This window comes from Pongo abelii, chromosome 17, assembly GCF_028885655.2.
Source record: "Pongo abelii isolate AG06213 chromosome 17, NHGRI_mPonAbe1-v2.0_pri, whole genome shotgun sequence".
NCBI classification, from domain to species: domain Eukaryota; kingdom Metazoa; phylum Chordata; class Mammalia; order Primates; family Hominidae; genus Pongo; species Pongo abelii.
Window position 1 is genome coordinate 39307118 of NC_072002.2, and position 24368 is coordinate 39331485.

The 24368-nt window shown below is 38.7% G+C and overlaps 1 protein-coding gene across 11 annotated transcripts in view; it reads right to left on the reverse strand.

The window, feature by feature from the left end:
* Positions 1-24368, reverse strand: part of ZNF521 (zinc finger protein 521) — a 344704-nt gene that overhangs the window by 64381 nt on the left and 255955 nt on the right. For 10 of the 11 annotated variants that reach the window (XM_054537745.1, XM_054537740.2, XM_054537742.2 and 7 more), the window contains 2 exons: positions 14003-14134; positions 11519-11634 (listed from right to left, as the gene is read on the reverse strand). In XM_054537745.1, coding sequence (XP_054393720.1) covers positions 11519-11634; positions 14003-14134 — 248 coding nt within the window. Of the gene's footprint in view, positions 1-11518; positions 11635-14002; positions 14135-24368 lie in introns of those variants that run through there. The other variant, XM_063716864.1, reaches the window with a different exon arrangement.

Below are 24368 nucleotides of genomic sequence, written 5' to 3' on the forward strand. Positions count from 1 at the left end.
AAAACATTTACTCTGCTCTTCTTCTGACAGTTTCTCATAAAATATCTGCAGTCCATCTATCTTTTAGTACTCCGGGCTCCTCTGGAGAGCAGAAAATGGTGGTTTAAAGCTCACTTCAGTGCCAGTCTGCGGGAGATTGCTTTCCACAGGACCCCCGCTGATGGAGGCCTAGGGGAAGAGGCCCAGGAGTTATTCAATCAGCCCGAGACTCTGGGGCGGCTGGGGGTCCTTTGAGGGCTGATTATAAAGCTGCCCTCCTGTTGCCTGCCTCGGAACAGAACGAAATGAGCAGCCTCTTGCTGCGCAGATTCTGCAAGAAGGAATTTCACCTGTCATGGAGTTTGTCAGAATTTCAGGATTTATCTTGGTGCAAAATTAATAAAATACCAACCAGGATTTCAGGCTGACTACTCAGCTGTGTCATCTCAAAGTGATCTTTCACCTAAGAAAACCTGGGCGGTGAACACGGCCATTCTTGCCCTACTTTTCCTTTGGAGGATGAACGAGACAATGTGACTAATGCCACCCAAACATCAGAATGAGACCGTGAGCCAATTACACGCGAGGCGGAATTATGCGTGGGTGCTGCTGTCTTAATGCATGACCTCTCACCCCGCCACTGCAGTTCTAAAGCCTCTTCGGAATAAGTGGAGTCTAAGGCATAAAAAGGCCATTTCTGCAGCTTATAACACAGTAGGTCCCCTATGGCATCACATCTGTTAAATGCATACACTGGTATTTCAGACCCGGATTTGATTTATCTTTTAAAAGAAGTACTAACAATGGAGTATGGCAAGAACACATACTATGAAACGTTGCAAATGAATCTTGGGTCGGCCATGAACGAGGTGCAGTTTCATCCTTTGTTTCAGCACACGCCCTCTGCATGTCCCATCACCTTCTAGGCTCCCAGCAGAAAGTGGGAGTGCAGACGGCGGGGGAGGTGGGAGAGAACACAAGGGGATAGGACAGAGTGGGAACAAACCACCTATTTCTGTGACCCTCTGCCGGCTCTGGGCTGCAACAAGTTTGACCATCTTGGCTTCTTTCACTTTAGACTGTGGTTTGCATCACACAAATCACGACTGCTCTTTTAAGTGAAGTTCTGTACAACGCAGGGGTTTGATCATTTTGAACTGAGACTTGGGTAGCTCCAAGGCAATTAGCTCTGGTCCTCAGAGTGGGTGGTATCGCATGGCAGATGGGGCCAGCCTGTGGGGTCTGGATTGGCGCTCATGCCACTGGGCTGGCCCAGGCCGATGGACAGAGTGGGCAAGCAGTTCTCAGGACCTTGGTCTCACTCAAGTTCGACTTCCAGGACACTGAACTCAGGTTCAGCACAGGATTGGTTAGTTTGGGTTGTGATGCACACCTTGTTTTGTGTCCCTGGCCTCCATCCACGCTCAGGCCATGGGTACCTCTTACTCATCGATGATTAGCAGCACAGCCTCGGCTCTCAGAGTCAGTGACGGGTTTAAGGCATTGCTGCTTCTCTAATTTCTAATCGACATTTTCTAAATGAGACATTAAACAATGCTGTAATACATTCTCCCCAGCTCTTCCCCTAGTTAAATGACAATTCTGCTTTTAAACACTTTTACAATTCGGTAGCAGTCTGACTATACTAACACCAAGAGATCTCAGGAAAAAGTAAGAGAGAGAGAGAGTGAAGGAGAGGAGAGAGCTAGGAAGTGAGCGCACAGATGGTGGGGGGGACACAAGGTGCTCTCAGCAGGCTTCAGTGGAGATGCATTAACTCCACAGAGGGATAAGGGCTTCCCACCAGTACTGTCATGAATTATAACTGAGTATGGGAGTGAAGTCTTGGTGCCTGTCTCACAGCAAATATACTGTTCCATTTTCCTGCACAATCACCTTTCACCCTTATAAACTCAAAGCACAGCAAAGCACACTGCTGATATTTAATGGTATCACAGTAGCCTTTTATATGTCTAGAAGGCACACAAGCTTAGCAGATGTGCCCAGTGGTGTAAGTCAGACAATTATAAAATTAAGTTTTGGCAATGTGAAAAAGGAAGTCTTTTATGGGCGCTTTGGGTTTCCAATGAAGGATGGTATTCTGCCAGCCAGGAGCTGCTATCAAGGCAGGGGCAGGGATCACGCAGGAAAGAAGCTGCCCTCCCAGACATGGAGGGGCCCAAGGAAAAAGCCCCGCTTTTGCAAACTTGGCCCTCCTATGGGAAAGCAGTTCCTGGCCAGTTAGTTTCCACTCACTCATTCAATGAAGTTATCAGTGAAGGAGACCTGTTATTTTAGGTAGTTTAAAATTTCACCACTATTAAAGGACTCGTTTACCCTGCCTTTCTCTCCCGTTTAAAGCCTCGGAGCTGCTGTTCTAAATGACAGCACTGCAAGCACAGCTTTTAAGCACTATTCATCTCGCCGCCACATCTCAGGCTTTTACAGAACACTACTCTCTCTCTCCAATAAGGGGAACTTACTCCTTCATAGCTGCAGGGCAGAGCCTGTTCCAAGCTGTAGATTCGCTGCAAATATGACAATAAAGGATACAAATGTGAATTCCTCTTAAAATACACGTTTGGCTCTGAAGCTGCCTGGCCTTAGCAAACTCGATCAAGAGCAGCCTATCAATCTTTCTCCATATGCACAGCAGCAGCTCATTTCACCCGGCTGTCCGAGGGATCGCCACATTGATGGATCAGGAAGACGCTGGAATGGATTCTTTGCTTGTTTCAGGGGATTTATAGTGGAAGCCCATGATTACTATCTTTCTTACCCTAATTGTCACAACAGCTGGATATGGAAGTGGTGTTTCCCAATAGTTAGAGGAAAGTTTGTAAACATAAAGGGTCTATTCTTGCCACTTTGTCTCTGCTAATGTGAGGAAACTGATCCATGTGTGGTGCAAACATCTAAAATAGAAACAAGTGGCAATTCCATGTGCCTCTCTCGACTGCAGAATGTTTTGGAAATTTGGATTTCCGGATTTCTCCAAAGGATCCGACTACAAAGGCGCTGAGACAGAGCTCTGTCTTTACAAGACAGTCACACATGCAGTCTCTCCTTCCTAATGGAGGCAGATCTTCCGGTGCTATGGCAGCAGGCTGTCTTGGCGACATGGAAGATGGCAGGGCCAGCAGAGCCCAGCCAAAGCAGAATGTGGCAGAGGTGATGAACATTTCCAGGGGGTGGGAGGGAGGGGGCTGCAGAACTGGCCACAGTGCTCTTCAGTACACCCTGGCTGGATGCTCCATAAAGCCGCACTGATGGCAGTTCGGAGATGGCCATCTGTCGTCAACTCTGGGCCAGACAAAAAAATAATGTAATGGCAGCTCAGTAACAACAGGGCTGTTGGAGGAGGGAACGAGTCCTAGAACGAATAGGTGGTGCTCCCTCTTTTAATAGCGAAAACTAGCCATCAATATGAACATCAAGAAATTAATGGATGGAGAATTTTTAAAAACTGAGCTGGGGTGCTGTAGAAACAATTCAAATGCAAATAAAGTGGTTTCAGCTTATTGCAGTTACCTCTGGTGCCCTTACTTCAGTCATATTAACCACTTGATTCTTGAAAATTTGACTACCAGGACACATGGTGAAGCAGGAAGGGCCAAATTTAGAAAAAGGTGAGCCCAGGTTGTGCCTCCAAGCATGCACACACAGATTAGGCATTTATTGTACAAAATAGGTAATTGAAAATGCATTTACTCATTTAGTCCAAATGAGTTCATTGTGATAATCATGCTTATCTTTCTGTATGCTTGCTTAATTTCTAGATGCAATTTTATTAAAAAGCCAAATAAAACTATCTTACCTTTAGATGCATTACGAATGCTATACAACTGCAACCTCCCTCCTTTGCTTAAGAAAAACCCTAGTCTTTTTGCTACTGCATAGATGATGGGGGGTTGGAAGGGAGAGAGAGGAGAATAACAAACTGAGGTTAGCTTAGCCATGTCCTGTTTGTGTCCTATGTGATTAACTTTCTGCCTTCAATGGTAAGGCCAATCAATCCTGATTGAATTATCCAATATTAACAGCTGAAAGTGATCAAAACTAATGGTGAAAACATAGCACCAATCAATAAATCAATGCAAATGATTCGGTTCCTGGAGATCTGATCAAATAAAAGAGATAGATCAATTTAACCACTGAGCAAATTAAGTGGAAGTTGCTGTAGCACCAATTTACTTCCAAAGCCCGGCAGGCCCACAAAGCAAAGAAATGAGGTGATGTATAAAATGGACCAGTTCCAGAACCACGTGCTCATTTGACACAATTTATACTCCTGTGAATTTTGAAGTCTTTGTGATGTGCTTAAGGGCTGCAATTTCAGCCCCAAGAACAAGAGATACACAGGGGCACAGTGGATAAAAGGATGTAAAGAGCAAAGGAATGAGACCCAGACAATCCAGGAAGGGGTGGGAATTACAATTCCCCACACTGACTTTCCTCCAAACTGATCAGTATAGGACCCGGATATGCCAGATCTAGACGTGGTGATGGGCAAATATTTCCAACCCAGGGGTCCCAGCAGAAGAACACATGATAAGAGGCAAGACATAACAGGGTTTTGAGTTTTATAGTTTGTGTGGGGATAATAAAAGAAATTTTGGCCTGGTGTGGTGGCTCACACCTGTAATCCTAGCACTTTGGGAGGCCAAGGTGGGTGGATTGCCTGAGCTCAGGAGTTTGAGACCAGCCTGGGCAACATGGTGAAACCCCATCTCTACTAAAATACACACAAAAAAATTAGCTGGGTGTGGCAGTGTGAACCTGTAATCCCAGTTACTTGGGAGGCTAAGGCAGGAGAATTGCTTGAACCCAGAAGGCGGAGGTTGCAGTGAGCCAAGATAGTGCCATTGCACTCCAGCCTGGGCGACCGAGCAAGACTCCGTCTCAAAAAAAAAAAAAAAAAAAAAAAAATTTTAAGCTCTGTAGGAAATTAAAAGTAAGCCCTTGAAAAATACAAAAAAGTGAGAATATGGGGATGAGGGTTACTTCCTTTGGATGTGCTGTGAATACACACCCTTTCATTCCTCTTGTTTGCAAAAGAGGATTTCAGCCTCGCTTGGAGGAAAATATGAAAAAATAAACTAAAACTTTTTTCCAAACTACACTCAGATTCTACCTTGTCTTTCGTGGAGGGGTAAAATAAAACCATTTGTGTTAGCCACACCTCCGTAATTGGATGAAAGGCAGGGGAGTGTATTAGTTTGGAATACATTTCTGAAAGCAAGTATACATGTTTAGTTTTGTAGTTAGAGGTTAAAAACCAAAACAAAGCCCAAGACTCCTAATCACCTGAAAAAGATAAATGTTTAAAAATAAGAATTTTTACCTGGAAACTGATTAACATGAAACTATGTCCAGGTATGACTCATTGCAAAATTATTCCAGTAAGCTAGAACAGAGAACTCAGGAAAGTTCTGATATGTCTGAGGTAGAGATTTTATTTTCAAATAATGATGAATCTGGATTTTGTTCACTTAGGTCAGCACTAGGAAAGCAGCAAGAAGGTCACAGAGCCAACGTTCCGTGAGTGTCTATTGTGTTCTCCGAATTCCATAACCATCCATCCTAACCAGCAGGGGTGCCTCCCACCCGATTCTCCCAGCTGGAGAAGAAATACCTTTTCTGGGAAGATTTATAACAATTGATTACATATTACCTCATATAGTAGCTATTTCTTTGCCTATCTTCTCTTTCCTAGTAGATTGTAAATATATGTCTAATTATTTTAAGTATGTCTTGAAGTGTCTGGCATCATGGTGAATTTAAAAAGATGGAATTATATATATATATATATATATATATTTTTTTTTTTTCTTGAGACAAGGTTTCTCTCTCTCTCTCTCTCTCTCTCTCTCTCTGTTGCCCAGGCTGGAGTGCAGTGGTGCAATCATGGCTCACTGCAGCCTCAACCTCCCCAGGTTCAGGTGATCCTCCCACCTCAGCCTCCTGAGTACCTGGGACCACAGGCACCTCAACCTGGGTAATTTTTTTTTTTTTTTTTTGTAGAGATGAGGCTTTCACCATGTTGTCCAGGCTGGTCTTAATCTCTTGGGCTCAAGTGATCCGCCTGCCTCAGCCTCTCAAAGTGTTGGGATTACAGGCATGAGCCACTGTGCCTGGCCTGTAAATATTTTTAATAAGTATATTTTCTTAATAATGGCATGGGGACTATAGCAGTATGTAATATAGCAGTTGTAATTCTGACTATTAACAAGGACTCCTAAAGGCCTCATCACGTATTATTTAATAATGTGAGACAGATTTTGTGTTATACTCACTGAGAAGCTAGTTTAGGACCAGTAGCTAAGTTAGCAAGTGACCCAGCGAGCCACTCAATGGCGACAATTTCATGCTGTATTGTTGTCTTATACGTCCCATCCCATATGCAGTAATTCATTTTTCGTTCAGCAATATGACCATAACACTCAAGCACCAGTTAAACTGTGGTGTGAAAAATATGCATCAAAATCAGGTGATTTGGTGGAAAAGTGAATTGAGAAGAAAATCGAACAGCTATAGTGACAATTACACATTTAAACCTTAGTGATTTCTGAAAGTCTCGGTATATCCCTCAAATGTCAAATTACTAGTGTACTTTGAATGTAGGAAACACTGCACTCATGACTTAATGAAGGGAAGGGCTGGGTATTAAGATAATCTTTGATTCAGAAGGAATTGAAATACTAGAATTTCAGAGCCTAAAGTTCAACTAGACTAATTTCTTCTATCCGTACTGCAGGAATTCCCTCAATCTTCATTAAATTTATAACAAGAGGCCTGACAGAACTTTCTATGTGGACACATTGGGAGAGAGGATGATTTGATCATTGCCATCCAATAGTAGCTTTTCTGGAGGCACCAATTAAACAGCAATTAGTGTACTGAAAGAATGTGGTCTATTCAACAGGATTTTTACAAACACCACTTGCTCACACCTGCATAAACCACTTTGGATACAAATATGCATTGTAGGATATTATTCTTGGACCATACCATCCTCTCTCAAAGCAGCTTCCTTAGGTTCTGCTGACAAATTTTGAGGTCTATTAGGAAAACATGTGAAACATTGAACACATTCATTCACTTAAAAAATAATAAAATGTTCACTGAGTTGAAATAATGGACTCTTATTCCAAAGCACATCTCCTCTCCTGGCAGCATGCTAGGTGGCCTTTGAAGTGTATTAGAATTTCTTGCAAAAATGGAGGGAAACTCTACCAAAAGAGAAAGGTTATATCTTGCTACAAATTATATTATATTTTTATGTGTATATATATAAGTATAATATGATATAATTTTATATTATACACATTATATAAAATTCCAGTCCAGATATATATCTGTATCGGAATGTAGAACATTTGGTCAGCAAGGTTTATGGGTTGTGTGATGAACATAACTTCTACACTGGCAAAAAGTGTGACTTAGAATTAAACGTTTCATAGAAATAAAGGCTTCATCTGGCCTAAATCTAAAAGGACTTGTGGTTTGTGATGTTCAAAGGATGGTGCCTGAGTGCTTGATCTCCTGAAGATGAACAGTGTATAGTGAAGAATTATCTACATTCTGACTGGCTTTGTAGGCAATGCAAATGAAGGTAACACACCACTATATATATGTGTACATACATAGTATATGTACACACATAGTATATATACACACATGTATACATACTTATACATCCCCATATACATATATATGTATGTGTGTGTGTGTGTGTGTGTATACATATATGGTGGCAAGTAATTTTCATTAACATTCCCTCATATATATGTATATATATGCATATATATATATATATATATATACACATATATATAAATTCTATACCTAACAAAGCACTTCTATCCACAAAAAATGCTTCATATTTTCAACTGGGTATAAAGCAAAAGAAATGTAAATTATGTATCATGGTCATGAAATCACTTATGTACATTTAAAAGATATCCATAGTGATGCTGATGGTCAATTCCAGAATGCTTATCCTAAACTTAACCCATTATTCTCATCTTGATAGAAAAGCCAAATAAACTGTATGCTTTAAAATCTCTAATAGGATTGTAGTTCTTAGACATTTAGTTTTATAGTCTCTTGTGAAAAGTCCTTCCTATTTCTGAACTTTGTTGGCATAAAAAAGTAGCTGAGTTCAAGTGGTTTAAAATTTACATTTATTTTGCACACCAAGGCACGATCTACAGTGGGCTGATAAAATGGCTTCATTTTTCTACTCTGTGGTTATTTTGGTTATAGATCCTATTTTCTATTGTCACCTGAATTTTACAAAATTTTTTTTCACTTGTCCTAGGAAAATAACAAAACTGTGTCATGGTTTTTGTACATTTACCATCCCATTTTCTATACAGCAAATAAAATAAATCAATATTTTAAAATTACATTAATTCCATCCTCTAAGCACTGGTGTAAATGCAATTTGGGTAATGAAAGCAAATTCACAGGACCATGAATGCCAAAAGTTAAAATATAAAAATAAAAACACTTTCAAAACTAGAAAAAGTCAAGTTAACTCTGATCCATTTTTCTTAATGTGTTGAAACTAAAGCCACTGATATTATTGAGGATTTCAGAAAATAGACCCACATAGAGATTCCGATAACTATGAATTATAGCTTTGCGAAATACTGACTGTGTAGTCAATATCTCATCTCAGATTCATAATAATTATCACATACTCACCATAAATACTGTTCTTATCTAAGGAATGATTCACATATTAAACCTGAGTATTCGCATCAAGAGCAAATATATATAATTTCGAGTTGTGGGATTGGAAATATAAGGCTTATAGTTTTGGATTACAGAGTAAGTCTCTGTTTGGCCCAGATCACAATTTGAATGAGTGAGTCAGAAATGTTTTGGTAGATGTTTGACTAAAAAGGTCACAAAAACTCAAAAAGAGTTGTGTGTTCTGCACTAAAATTTCTATGCCAGTGGTCCTCAAAGGGTGGCCCAAGGACTTCTGTGGTCTCCTAAACACTTATGAGAGGTCTGTAAGGTCAAACTATTTTCACAATAATCTTAGACATTATTTGCCCTTTACACTCTCATTATCTCAAGAGGATGCAGTGAAGTTTTCTAAAGGCTACCTGATATGTGATGACATCATCTCTCTGGCAGCTAATAGAATATGTGCTTGTATTCTTGTATTTAACAGATTTCTCAGTTTTGATTTGTAATATGTAAAATGATAGTAACTCAATAAACCAAAGCCTTTTGTGGTCCTCAATAATTTCTAAGAATGTAAAGGCATCCTGAGATCAAGGAGTTTGTGATTGGTCTATACTAATTGTAGAAAAGAGTGAATGCTATATGTTCCACATAGAATAAAACCTGAAAATACATCATCATAAAGGAAACCTGGAATCTTGAAGGATGTGATTAATTGCTTAATTTTGTCTGCTCTACAATGGGTCAGAGGCCACCGCTGCCATAGTGCTGAGTTCTTTTAATGAAAGACATTGAAGGTACCGCCAGGTGAGAATCTACTAATACAGTACAAAAGTGGAAGTTTGTTGCAAACATTTTTGTTTTCAAGAACACTAGGTAGGAATCAGTCTCTAAAGAAACTCTACAGCTTTGATTGTAAACGATTTCTTAATTCTGCCTCACAGTTTACATACTAATTACCAGTGTCACTAGGTGTTTTGGCCATATCCTTTATAGATTCACAAAACCAAAATGACTTATGCTTTGATACCTATGCAATAAAAATGTAGTATTTTTTCAAACAGAAATTTAGATTATTTTAATAAGATGTATTTTTAAACAATAGTCTAACTTGGCCTATTTTCTATATTCAATTCACGAACACACGTGACAGAATAGCATTTTTAGAAGTGATACAAGGTAAGATACTAACTTTAATTTGGATCCACTGACACATCATGACAACTAAATGGGCTCACCCATTCTCTCTTATATTTTATATTTCATCTCCTTAACTTACTATTTGTTCACTTTTAGAATGATAACTGAGAAGATAAACCGCAAATTCCTTATTTTGAGACATAACTCACATAAATCTCGTTTCATCAGAGCCCAAGGAAGCACAAAGTTGCCCCAGGACCCAATGTGGGATGGAAGACTGAGGAGTGGGTGGGCTCCAGGTCCCTCAGTCTTGCCTCTCCCAGGTCAACCAGATCAGCTCTTTCATTTGGTTTAGCGATTCACTGTGAAAATTAACTGCAACCCTCATTTTAGGCTAAATACCTGTGTTGTTAATAATAATACTCATAATAACAGAATAATTTTCTTTTCTTTTTTTTTTTTTTTTTGAGATGGAGTCTTGCTCTGTCGCCTAGGCTGGAGTGCAGCGGCGTGATCTCGGCTCACTGCAAGCTCCGCCTCCCGGGTTCAAGCCATTCTCCTGCCTCAGCCTCCCGAGTAGCTGGGACTGCAGCCGCCCGCCATCGCGCCTGGCTAATTTTTTTTTGTATTTTTAGTAGAGATGGGGTTTCACCGTGTTAGCCAGGATGGTCTCGATCTCCTGACCTCGTGATCCTCCCACCTCGGCCTCCCAAAGTGCTGGGATGACAGGCGTGAGCCACCGCGCCCGGCCAACAGAATAATTTTCAGTTTGACTCTATTCTCCTCCACGGGAACCAACAAGATTGAACAAAAAGCATGTTACTCTCAGATCATTTCATCAGAAAAATAAGGATAAGACATTATACCCATTTTCAAGGTAAAGTGACATTAAAAAATAAGTTATTTTCCTTTATAATACGTGATACTTCTGGAATAGAATCTAGGTCTCTGACTCATTTTTTTTAAACTACCAGTCAATAGCTAAGAAGAATAAGAATAACCAAATCTTCCTATGTTTATATCTTATATCCATATCCATCATTTCATTTTCACTGTATAACAGCCCTGTAAGTGTGATGTTTGTTTATTTCTTCATATCTGAGGTTCAGAGGACTTATAGACCAAGGTTAGTCACACATTAATCAAGTGGACCACTCAAGGCTAGATTCAATGTCTTTGGGTGCAAAATTTTCAACTATAAGGCTTTGGTTAAGGAATAGTTATTCTATTCCATTAAGTGGAAGATATACATACTGGACAGGAGTACGATTTCTTTCTTTTCTTCCCCTCTCCCTTCCAATTTTAAGCCCCTCAGGACAACAATAACCTGGACATCCACCCAGCTTGGAGCCCAGTGGGAACAGAACATGAATAAAACAGGATTTGGGAGAATGAGTCATGACAAGTGAGGTGAATGATCCCACAGTCCAATAAACCTGACCCCTAAGTCTATCACACTGGGTCAGAAGGTCCAATTATAGGTCTGTTCTAGTTCTTTTTATGATTGACAGCAGCCAGAGGCAAAATTACTTTGGTGTCTATTAATCCAGGCTCTAATTTTCCCTTTGCCCCAATACACACAAAGCATCATGGTGGCCCAGGGTGAGTGATACTGTGAATCCAGATTTAAAATGCCCCTGTTTCCTATAAGAATAGCGACTGAGTTCAATCCCGGTCCTCCTCATGAGGACATTACCTGAAGCTCTGTTTGGAAGAAAAACTTCTGTGGACATTGTGTACAGTCATAGATCTTGTCTTCTTGTCCATGGGCAGAGAAAATATGCTGCTGCAACTTGTTTGCTTGAACAAATACTGAAATGATAAAAGAATGATGAACTTGGGTTATTTTGTTTCCGAAATGCCCTCAGTCGATGACTGCATGAACAGACAGCAGGCCGGACCACACGCTTCCCAGGTGTGACTTACTGCTCCAGACCTAGGGAGAGCTGAGTCACATTTGCTCATGGTTGGGTCTCTGGCTTTTGTTAAGATGCACTCTACAGAGCACCTAATTCAACCCAAACAGCTCCAAAGTAAAGGTTTATGGAGGCCCTGCTCCCTATAAATCTTTAAAAAATAAAGCCGAAAATTGTCAAATGCATAGCTCTGTCTCAACAGAAATGACTCCTATTTCTCAGCAACCCACAGGTTAAGAAATCATAGATGCCAAAACCCTGTTTATTGTGTTTGCCTAAAGTTATAGCTAGCAAACAGTTCTCTATTTAAATGTGTTAATGCTAAAAATCATATCCCACAGCTACTCTGGGGCACTGTCTATAAATGTGAAACAGAACGGCAGGTAAATTCTCTTTGGATACTTTAAGATCAACTCAGCCTACACACTGAATGCAAGGGTTTCAATAATATAAACATGTTCAATTTTAATGACTACAAAACAAGGCCCTAAGACTGTGTAACAGTTTACCTAGGAGACACGCTATTAATAATTAAATTGTATATGCCAGAGGCAGTGTTTGGGTTGGCAGAACTGACTTCTGATGGATGCCTGGTGCACTGTGACCTAAAAAGTTTGCATCTACAATATTAATCTGTATAGGCAGGGAAAGGATTTATTAAAGATGTTGGCATTTGACTTTGACTCCACTCTAATCATTAAAATTATTCTAATTGCCAGCCAACCTAAAATATTAGAATATTGTTCTTGTGAGTCATACATTTTAATCACATTTCTCATTACCTTAAAAACTGCTCAGATTTCCTTTCCCACCTAACACACTTTATATTGGAAGGGTTTTAAAAAAATTGTTATTTCTAAATTACTTCAAGATACACTAAAACAATTCACGTCTGTCTGCACAGAAAATGCAGACTGTGCATGATTAATGCATTTTTGTTTCTTTATCCATATCAACAAGAAGAAATGAGGTTTTAACACAGATGTGCAGCTAATCTGCATATAACTCAATACATTTTATGAGGCTTCTGGCTACAACATGAAAGACCTATTTTATTAGGGGTCTTAATCGTGAGGTGACCTATGACCCAGTCCTCCTTTATGAAGACTTATGAGCTTCTATAAAGAACCTAGACTCTTGACTCGTTGTATCTTAAGATATATACTACTGATGGTAAACCACAGCAGTATATATTTTTAACTATAAACCTGGAAGAATAAAAACAGTTCCAAAAGAAGGATGGAGAGTGGCCGATGGAATTATTGAATGAAGGAGCCAAACAGGCAACTGTTGAAGGCAGAGACATCAACGTACTCAGATAGTAATTGTGCTAGCTGTGCAATGAACATGGCCCCTCTTTATCACAGAACAGAAATCTATAGGCTCAGTTCAGTGAAGGTAAATAATCAATGCTTGGAATTTTGCTCTGCAAACAAAGAAGTCAACCTTGAGAGAAGGATATATTCCCCCTCCTCCAACAAATAAAAAGGCAACATAGCTTGAGGGGCTTAACCACTGAGTCCAAAACACATGCAAAATAATCACAAAGGATTTTCCAAAATAACTTTGTCATTGTTAGGGGAATACCAGAAATATGTGTGATCATATTTCAACCTCCATGGGCTTCAAATGAGAGTTTCAGATTTACTTTTTTTTTTCTGCTAAAATCTGTAATGCTATCATATCTGTTAAAAAATTTCTTCTTGAAAGTGTAAATGTAGATCAACTTCTACTCTAAAAATCCAATTTCATAGGCAATAAATGCCTCATCTAATCTGTTTTCTATGTCAGAGAATTTGGGGTGAGTTTTAATACTATCTTTGTATTTCTGGTGGAGAATGCTATGAAATTCTCCACGTTTAAGTAGCAGACATGCGCTGACAACACGGCTGCACTTTTAGTTGAACATCTTGTGATTAAAAATCAGCTCTGTGCAGGCAGCCTTACCCTTGGTAACCTTTAACATTGAGAGGGAAAAAAAGTGAGCACAACATGTATGTAGTTTTCTAAATGGAAAAGTGCAAACTTCTGAGAGAACTTGAAATGCCATTTGTTCATCCTGACAGTTAACCTTCCTGCTCATGTGAGCCTTTAAGTAGGCTGCAATCAATAATGCTAATAAAGCAGAAATCAAACATCTTCCCCCCAAATTGAACTGAAGTCATGTCTGTAAAAGGCCATAGCAGTGGGAAGTAATGCTTTGGTAGGAAAGACATGATGTGGCCATCAACCTCTCCTGTGTCTTCCTGAAATAATCTTCCCACCTGTAAAGCAGACTGGACACTTGAAGGTGCCTCCCATCCCTTCGAAGCTGTGCTCTATCAGGTGGCACTGGAGTTTGGCAGGAGAGTCAAAGGTCTGGCTGCAGAGTTTGCATTCATGGTTCAGTCCTTCATCTGTCAAGGAAAATACATGAAGAGAAATGGTGAAAACCTGTCATATCTTTAATACACGAGAGAGTTATCTTTAATTGCATATATTAAACTATTTCTATCACCTAATATACATATGTAGTAGTATATATGGTTTCTGGTTATTTCACATTATTCATGAGTTTATATCAATTTAAAACAGTTCTGGAATTTAAAATCCAAAGATAATCAGAAGTCAGATTTTATCTTAAGGCTAATGCATTTTATTACACTTTTAAAATATAATTGGTATATCAATAATGAGGCATTTCCTTTTCTCTAATTACCATGATTTTCTGGGGTCTGTATTTCCAAAGTCCTAAAATAAAAAAGTGGACAGCTTCTTCCTCAGTGATTCTCCTCTGGCTTATCTAGAAGGTCCTGGAAGTGTCTATTTCTAACCATAGGTCTTCAGTGGTATTCAGTTGATAGAAACTATCTTTTTCTATTTCCAAGAATTTCTGGCAATTTTGAAGTATCATCAATAGGACAGTCTCTTACAAATGCCCTTTTCTCTGCTTCGCACCTCCAGTCTCCCACATTCTTCCTAGTTAATCTCTCCCTTAACTCTGGAAGACAGTTTCAATTTTACCCCCAGAACCAGACTCTGCCTCTGTTTCTCCAAAGCACTTTTGTGACCTCCAGGCTCACTTGACTAGCCCTGAATTTTTCTTGGATATCTTAAGAACGAGAGGGCAGAAAAATATTTTGATGTCATAACATCACTATATAAAGTGGAGAGTTTGTGTTATACATAGACACTTATTTTAAACATTTATGGATTTTAAACGTTTAAAATTAAAATTTAAAATTTAAGTTTAAAGTGTAAGGATTATCCTAACTTATTTCATTGTGCAATTGTAAGGTATAAAAAACCAGGGGCACTACAGCTAGCAGCCTAGCTAACACCAATTTAGTGTTTGCTGTGTTTCAGAACTGCTCAGAGACACGAATTCATTTAATTGCACTAAAACCCTATGAGAAAAACTACTATTAGTCTCATTTTACAGATGAGAAAGATGAGGCGCGGAGAGTTTAAGTAACTTTGCTCTGAGTCACAAGGACTCGTAATTGGAAGAGCCAGAACTTGAACGCAGGCAGTCTAGATTCAAACCTGGGCACTCTGGCCTCAGGGGCCATATCTTAATAGATAGGGTGGGGTACACACCCACTACTTCCGAGACTACTTACTAAAGGGTAGAGGCTGCACTTTAACCTGGCTTGTTATCACATTACACTTTTATATTCTCCTATTAGCAATGATTACAAAATGCTACTAAGACATTCTGGGTCTAGGGAATGAAAGACACCGTCATACTACAAGGGTAACAAGTCTACACTGCAGTTATTTTCTTTCATTCAAAGACAACATGCATGTGTAAGCCCTTTGCCAGCAGATATTACTGGCAATACCACATCCCAATTACAAAGTGAGTAATTATTAGCTAACTAGGAGTAAAATCACTCTATTTGTATTCCTAATCTTTCTTCCCATACAAGTGTGAGTCTTTAGAAGCAGAGGATTGGAATTTGTAAAAAGAGAAGCAAAGCACTAATTAAGCCACCCAGTACTGTCTACATTTCACAAGAGATAAAAACCTACACTGTATCTGGGTGGCACAGTAAATTCCTTGATTATAATTATGTAAGAGGGAGTTTAATTGTGCATACTGACATGACAAGGGGTTATACAAAAAGCTTTAGGGATTATATAAGATCAAGGGTTTTTTCATCTGTTTCTTTCTTTCTTTTTTTTAAATCCTGAAGTCACCAAAAAATTTCCAGATTTTAGACATTAAGAAATAAAAAAAACACTATTTATTGTAAGAAACTGGATCGGCAAGTTCATCTTCAGAAATACTTGCTAACTTTAAAAGTTCTCTATTTCCTTAATGCTACATACCTTTATTTTGAATAGTAAGAAGGTTACTAAGGGTTTTCATCTCCTTTTAAAATTATGTGTGTTTTGCAGAAGAACCAAGAGATGGCCTATGGATATGAGCTGATATACACTTGTTCCAGAATTTTAAAACTTGCAATAGGTGTGATGTAATAGATCTGGCAGGTTTTCCTGGGGATAACAATTGACTGTCACATGAGCATAAAGTGAATTATGCACGTTAGGATGTTCTGTAATGTAATACTATCTTTCTTGACTATGAGTATTTTGTTTGGAAAAATAAGAGAAGGAAAAATAAATAAGACATATGTGTATGAGTGCAGGGAAAATGTACTCATTCATTTTTATGTATTTCTTACCCAAAGAAAAGAGAAGTTACATCCCAAAATGTTAAATAATTCAAATTCAGTCAAGTGAATTCATAAAAAGGTGACACACAAGCATAAAGGTATTTATGCATTATTAGGGCAGACTTATTTTCTACATATTCTATCTTTTATTTGTGAAAGCACTAAGTGACAGCAACGATAACAATCGCATCTAGCATTTTCAGAACTCTTTTTACAGCTTAAAAGCACATTGTAATGTTAAAAAAAAAGTTGGAAGTTCTACCTGCCTTTTATTTTTAAGTTACACCGTGAGGTCTTTCCCAATAAACTGATCTCCTAGTTATTTCCATAGGAGAGAAAATATATATGAATTGTTACACAGCACATTATAAGATGAGCAAAAACCAATAAGCTCTTAGGTGGACGTTTAGAGTCCCTCCTTTTCTCTCACCTTTGTTCATTTCCCTGCTCCCTTCCCCCATCTTCACACTTGCTTATTACCTCAAGGTCAAACGTATAATGAGAAAGAGAGATAGTAACACAAAACATTCTAGCAACTGGTTAATATAATTCATTTTGTATTTTTTTTTTAATTGAGGGCAGCACAGGTAGTAAAAGAAAATGAAACTTATTTATAATAAGAATTTCAAAAGTTTATCCTTATTCAGAGTGTTTAACTCTTCTCTTCTAATTCCATATTTACCTTTGTATGGCTGAGAGCCACGTCTGACTTTTCAAAGAATTCTTGAAAACCCTTAGAACAGGGGGGGATCTGGCTGAGTTAAACTCCATCTCTTTTCAAAACTCTCCTTTCTTCCCCCTATCTGGTATAAGGTAGTAAAGAACAGTAAATGTAACTGCTGTTTTATTTTAAAGCCAATGTTCTTGATGGGATACTATCAGCACCTCTACTCAGGATTTTGCCCACAAAGCATAAACTGAATTGTGCCTTTCCTCCTCCTCTTCCTAAAGGTGCCAAAAAGCTTAAAAAATTCAATCAAAATAACCATTTCTGCTCTCTGGAAAGGTAGCAGCTGACAGTAATTGGATAATACAGCCTGACTCATTTATTAAAAAGAGATTCAGAGTCAATTGATTTAATAACCATTACAATATTCCATTAAGGATATAATAGGCTAGTACAGCCCTATTTTTTAATTAAGAATTATAGATGGGATCTTCGAATGAAACTTCTAGATTTTTCTTCTCCTTTTTTGCTTATCTATATTCTCCAGATTTTCTACAATGAGCACAATTTGCCTTGTAGGGTACTTTGAAATTAAAAGAGAGAGGAAAAAACCTACCTTTTCTAAACCCTATTAATGAAGACTGATTACAACACTGAAATTTTGCTAGCTAAAAAATTAGATAAGAAATGAGCAATATTATGAAGTACAGAAAAACTCCAGTTTTGCCCAATTAAACTTAAAAGTATTCTAGCCAAGTATGTGCAAAAACAAAAATTAGCACAAGGAAAGGGAGAAAGAACTATCAGAATGCAATTTAGCTATATGAGCAAACATAGAGCTTTCTGTATGAGCCTGTATCTTTCCAGAACACACAGAATACCCCTCTCTGTTGGATACTGAGGGAGGTGTATGTGCCTAGCAATGGGGGTCCAGTGTCAGAGTGGGGCCTTTACCATTGAGAACATGCTGGAAGCCAGCAACTTCCTGTGTTGGTCACCCACTGGAAGGCATGACCAAAGCTGCTCTGAGCATAATTAAGAAATCATTTCACATGTATAGAAATTTCATCTAAAATAATTATTTCCATTTGTTAATCTTCATTTAACTGTGAACATAAATGTAAACAGGAATCAAGTCTACATAAAAGAGACTGATGCTAATGTAAATATTTACTCCAATATTAAATGTTTCAAAGGAAAGCGTCTGCATACATAATTGGACTACAACCTCACTGACTTAGTAGGAAACGTGATAATCACTCACAAAATTTTGTGCTCTAAGAAAACCATCTGCTTGTCTAAAGCCAGTTCAAAGATGAATGACAACTTCTATACCTCCAATTTATAAAACCTGGACCTACGTAACTATTTATTAGCCTGTTTTATAACAGGAGAAATATTAGTTACCATTTGGATGCTCAAGCACAGGTTTAAATTATGAGCTCCAAGGTGGCAATTGTTAGTTTTAACACAAGACACTGACATTTCAATATAAGCTTTAAACAAGAGAAACCCTTTAAGCAGCCTCTAGACTGTGTGTCCCATGTTTATACTCCTTTTCCTTCAATAAAAACAAAAATCTAGAGTGGCTACAAGCAAATGTTCAGTGGCTGACTTACATGCGGCTGTTATCCCACGAATCACTGGGGGCCCCCTCATATCGTCTGATCAACACTACAGCCATTACTGAGGGCCAATTTGTAACAGTTTATAAGTAGAACTCCTTCTCCCTTTTACCCTCGAGACTGGCCAGAAGGGTCCTTCAGCCTCTTCCACTGCATAAATCTATAGGCTAAAGTCCACAGATAGAAACCCCTCCCGCTATATCACCATGTGGCCGGGGCCATACTTAAAAGCTCTGATCTGAGTGGGAGTAAACTCTGCCCTCAGAATCCAAACAGAGGAATCAAATGCCCTACAGTTGTAACTTATCCAGTTCAAATGTGTGTTACCACTATATCCTCATATACATTTTTAAATCTAAGAAAACTATGCCCTAACCCAATTCCCAACCCCCCACCCTTACTTTGCTTCTCCTCTTCCCTGAGTTAATTTCCAAGCACACATTTATAAGCTAGGGGTCCGAAGAGTAACAAAGAAAAGCCATACATGACAAAACTCACCCCTCGGCTACACTGGCTCGCCCTAGAAACCAGGAGTAGAAAAATAGGCAGACTGCAGTGTAATTTGCCATGCACACAGCCATCACATTCTTTCCAGGGCCATAGCACTCAGCCACGATAATTTGTTGTATTATATACAGCACATATTTCATGACTGTAACATAAACACACTGAGGTGCTAATTTGGCAATGGAGAACATGACTTAGGCTTCAAAGTCTGCCGGTAGATTAGTCATTAAGCCCCCAAAGTAAGGCAGAATTTGAGAGAATTGAATATTGTGTGAATGTTTTTTCTCATACCAGTTAAAAAGTTCTGCCCTTATTTTTTTGGAACAAGTTGCCATGAAAATGAATGCTGCCTGAAGACCGACGCTAGCACCTTCCAGGAGTTTTGTCACTGGCAATATGGGAGTGTCTGGCACTGTCAGTATTTCTATGCCACGTGAGAGAGGAACAGGAGACACAGGCAAGAGACTCTTACAATAAGAGGAAAAGGACACTGGGACATGAGGAAATGAGCTTCAGGTTCCTGGACCCTGACTGTGTGCACAAAGTACCTAACCCTTAGGTATCTCAAGAAGAGCCGCAGGATACACATCCTGTGTGCCTCAGTCAGAATCTCACTTCCAGGAGATCTACAGGTGCAAGCTTACCTTAACTTAGTTACTGGCTGTTTTTAGCCAATGGTCTAAAGGCTACAATGCTTTTGGACTTTATAAGCAAAGCCACTGATATTGCCACTGTTATTTCCTGCCTTGAACTTCTCATTATCAGCAGGGCTGGAGCAGGAAATGATTCAACTGGGGTAGGCTGCATGGTACCCAGCAGATTTTAAAGAGCCCAGGGGCTGCCTAGAGCCCCATAAACATCAGCAGCTTGGAAACTAGCAGGAGGTCCAGGTGGGTAGGGAGAGGAGAGGCAGGCAGTGGGATTTTAGATGCTCTGAGATGCAATATCGTCCAATTCCTTGGCTATTATTATAGGTTGTGTGGAGGACTTATTAGAATATTCTCATGTAGGAGAAAACATTGGAATGTTGTTCAAACAATAAACAGTAAAACAAACAGCTCACCAAAAAGGTGGCTTTCCTTCAACTGTGGGGACTCAGCAGTGGTATTTTGGCACAAGTAGGGAATGGGGATAAGCACACAGACTACAATGTTTTTCAAACCTGGCCAGTACATTAGCTCCTCTAGTTCTTTCTTTTCTTCTTCACATTCTGAATCTAAACATGGATCCCATAGTTGAAGTCCCAGAGAAAACGATAGTGCCTACAAATAGCTTTAAAGGTAAAACTTTGCCCTCACTTTTTCTTTTATATTAAAAAAAACCCCGCAAACACCAGTTTTGGAAGGGCACTGATAAAAATCACTTTGATTCTTCCTGTCCTCATCCCAAGAAAAAAATTGTTAGCCAAGAAAAGAAGAAAGTAGTGGATATTTCTTAGTAAATATCCTGGAAAAGGCAAGGGCAGGGATAAGGACGGGAGTGAGGACTGAGACCAACTAAGTCTGATGTATGTCCTCCAGGTTTGATTAGATATTGGAGTTGCTTTTAAACAACTTGGATGTTGTTAACACAGTGCCACTGTGTTCCACTGAAAAGGATCCAGTTTACTCGAACAGTCAATTTTCCCCCTCATTTATACCCACTTGAATACAGGAGAGTACATTTTTTCTTTCAAAAAATTTTTGTCACCTAATCTTTAGTGCTGTTCTGTTCTCTGACTTGAAAGAAAGTTTGTGAGCACGCAAATACAAGTATAAAACATTTGTTTCCATTTCACATAACAGACTAGATGAATGGAATGATTGAAGACAGCAGTGTTTCCAATTCAGCAACGCATTTCAGTTTTTGCCTTGCCTACAAAGAGTGGTGTGTGGCAACCCTGACCATCTCAATGCCATGAGAGTGTTGAGAACTCAGTTTGGGGTTATTCACCTATTCTTGCTACAGTGCAAGTTCCAGGAGGGCAAGGGTATTTGTCTGTTTTGCTCATCGATGTACACGAAGTACCTAGAACAGTACATGGCTCATAGCTAGAACTCAATAAATATTTATTGAATTCATGGGAAATAACTACTTAGCAAATCCTGTATTTAATTTCATCAGAATAAAATGCCAAGACCGATGGTAAAACAATATCTATTGTTTGTCAGTTGGGTTTCAAAATGTTGCTCCATTCCCTTGTGCATTAAACCCTATGCATATAACATAGCGGACTGGCAAAATCCACCTTACAGTGCTTGGCTTCTTTATTTCCCGAAATAAGATGAAAATACTCTGGCAAATAAAGCATTAACAAAGTAGCTGTCTAATTTGCCAGCTTATCCCTGGCAAGAAACTGATGAGCCAAAACTTATCCCTTATTTCCAGAAGAAAAATATTATTATGTATCCTATATCTGAAATACCAAAAAGTGGCATATCAAAGAAAGAATAATTACCTTTTATATGTCCCAAGTCGTAGAGAAGTCTCTATACCGTACATCCATGACCCATAAACAATTTTTATTAATTGTCTGTATTCTCATGTTACAAAGCTCCATTCTTTTAACTAATTGGTTAAATCAGATGTATGCATTTATTATACTCTTTGTTTAAAATTTATCTTGTTTGATATCAAATACCTTCTATTAATGCCCTTACATCTGGGACTTCCGGCAGTAGTGGAAGTACAGGTATATTTACCTTTGAGTACTGTACAAAACCCCCACAAATTGGTAAGATCGAAAGAGGATAGTTCATGCAGCATAAACTAAATGTAACCTGCTTTAAAGTTAAATCTATTGGGAAAACATCTTTGAGAACTGAGACAGCGCAAGAGTCAATATTAATTCCACACAGCGGGGGGCCCGCAACACAAGCCATGTGCTGGACACGGCACTCATCAGGCATGTTTTCCTGTTGCTGTGCTGAGTTTATGGCAAGGGTCAGCGCCTTTTCTTTTTTTCTTTCTTTCTTTTTCTTTTTTTATCTTCTTCTTCTTGGCATAAAGCCACTAGTCATCTGAAGGAGAAAGTCTCCAAACACTGAAAAGCTGTTTATCCTTGCTAGAAAGCACGGCTTGCTACTGCTGATGATTTTTTAAACAACAAAAGCAAATCAAACAAACACAAGAAATTGAGTGAGGTTCAACAGCTTCTGCAAATGTTATGGACCTTGACAATCATGGGTTTTAAGTGCTCACAGGTTTAGATGAGAAACTAAGTCAAGCATTTTCAAAGCTAATTATCTTTCTAAGAAACTATATTATTGATTACTTATTGCAAAGCTGACATCTTCTCTCCTTCTGATTCTGTTTATTAATAGAATCAGAGTTCACCACAAAAGCACACGTCGTATCTGCAATGGCACATGGGGGTGTTAAGGGGGCCAAAATCTCTCTAATTTCCAAGAGGCTCAATCGTGCTCCTTTTCACTTTGTGGCAATGGTAGGAAAACCATTAAGCAGCAATGCGAAAATCACAATACTGCATGCTATTTGCAAATGAGTCACATTTTTATTGTTCTATTGGTGTGACCTTAGAAACTTGGCCTTGAAGAATTAAAAAAAAAAAAGGTAATGGCACAATAAACGCAATAAGATTTCTAAAAACAGTTTATTGGAAATGTGCTGTGAAACTTGAATTCTTCTAATCAAACGATGCCACCCCTTAGAGAAATTTGCCTGTGCATTATTAAAGTGATATACGGCAGTACTAGTTAGAGCTCCATAACCTTTAAATTGCCTGATTGTAATTAAGGCCACTAGTTTTATTTAGGAAGGTTCAAGGAGGCTCAATTTAAGTTGGCTTAACTAGTGTGAATTTAATGTCATGCTGCCAGAAGGCAGAGGAGCATTCTGGCCTGGCTGTTCTGTGGCACATGCAGCTGTGGGGTCATGTATTCTAAATTAAACCCAGATTTTAAAGAAACTACAGATATCAGTAAATAGCTGGATGTGTGTAAATAGACGCCCCCATGTTTGCATGTGTACATCATTCATTCTTTCATTCGGTCATTCAGTATGCTGGCAGTTTTCCAATTTAGGAATCTAAATACAGTTGGTCCTAGAACAACATGGTTAGAACTGCATGGGTCCACTTATCTGCAGATTTTTTTTCAACCAAATGTGGACTGACAATATAGTACTCACGGGATGTGAAACCTGCATATAGGGGTTCCAAATACACTGCGGGACTTGTGCATGCATGGATGTGGGTATACATGCGGGTCCTAGAATCAATCCCCTACATATCCCAACGGACAGCTGTACAGTTGATCATTTGCAGAATGAGGAGAAGGGGTTTGTAGATGTTTCTAAGGGCATGATGACCCCTTTCACAGAAAGGCATGGCTTAAGGCAATGTCCAATCAGCATTAATGATTTAAAATGAAATGTGCATGTAACAAAGTTGTAAAGGCAGGAATCTTACTATAAATAAATTCTAGGAAGGAAAATTTATAGTCAGGAATATGAGGAGAAAAGAAAAGGTATTCTTCGGACAGGCCACTGAATGGAGTGCTGAGAACAATATATAAACTTCACTGCAAGGGCAGCAAATCAAGGACTGAAACAAAAGATGAAAGAAAATGTAGGTACTCAAAGCACAGACTAGCAGAAGCAAAGGGAAGCAGCAGAGAGAAAACACTTACAGATTTGACCCATGTTCAAAATTCTACTGGATGTGAACTCAACAACATTCATCTCTGGATAGAATGCTGGCAATTTTCTGTAGCTCCAACAGCAATAATGATAAATGAATTTCCTTACAGCCAAGTGGCTCAAGCAGCCAACTACGTTACCACTATATAATTAATAACAATAAGCAATTAAAGAGAACAGCAGGTTACAACTAAAAGGTGTCAAAATATATTAGTAAAGGAAAATACAGCAACAATACACTTAAAAGAAAAATAAATGTACACCACATGAATCCATGTACAGTGTCTTCTTCCAGACTATATTTTGGACAAAACTTTTATGTTTGAAGAAAAATAGACGATGGTCTAAAATTACTATAGAGCAATTAATATCCCCCCAAAAACAAATAACATTCCTAATGCTCAGAGAAATCTGAAATGTGATATAGGACACATGACTGGGAAGGCATACAAGAATTAGCTGGCTACTATTTGGCATTTTTTTAAATTAAAAGATAATTTTTTAAATTAACAGACATTCTAATAAATATCTC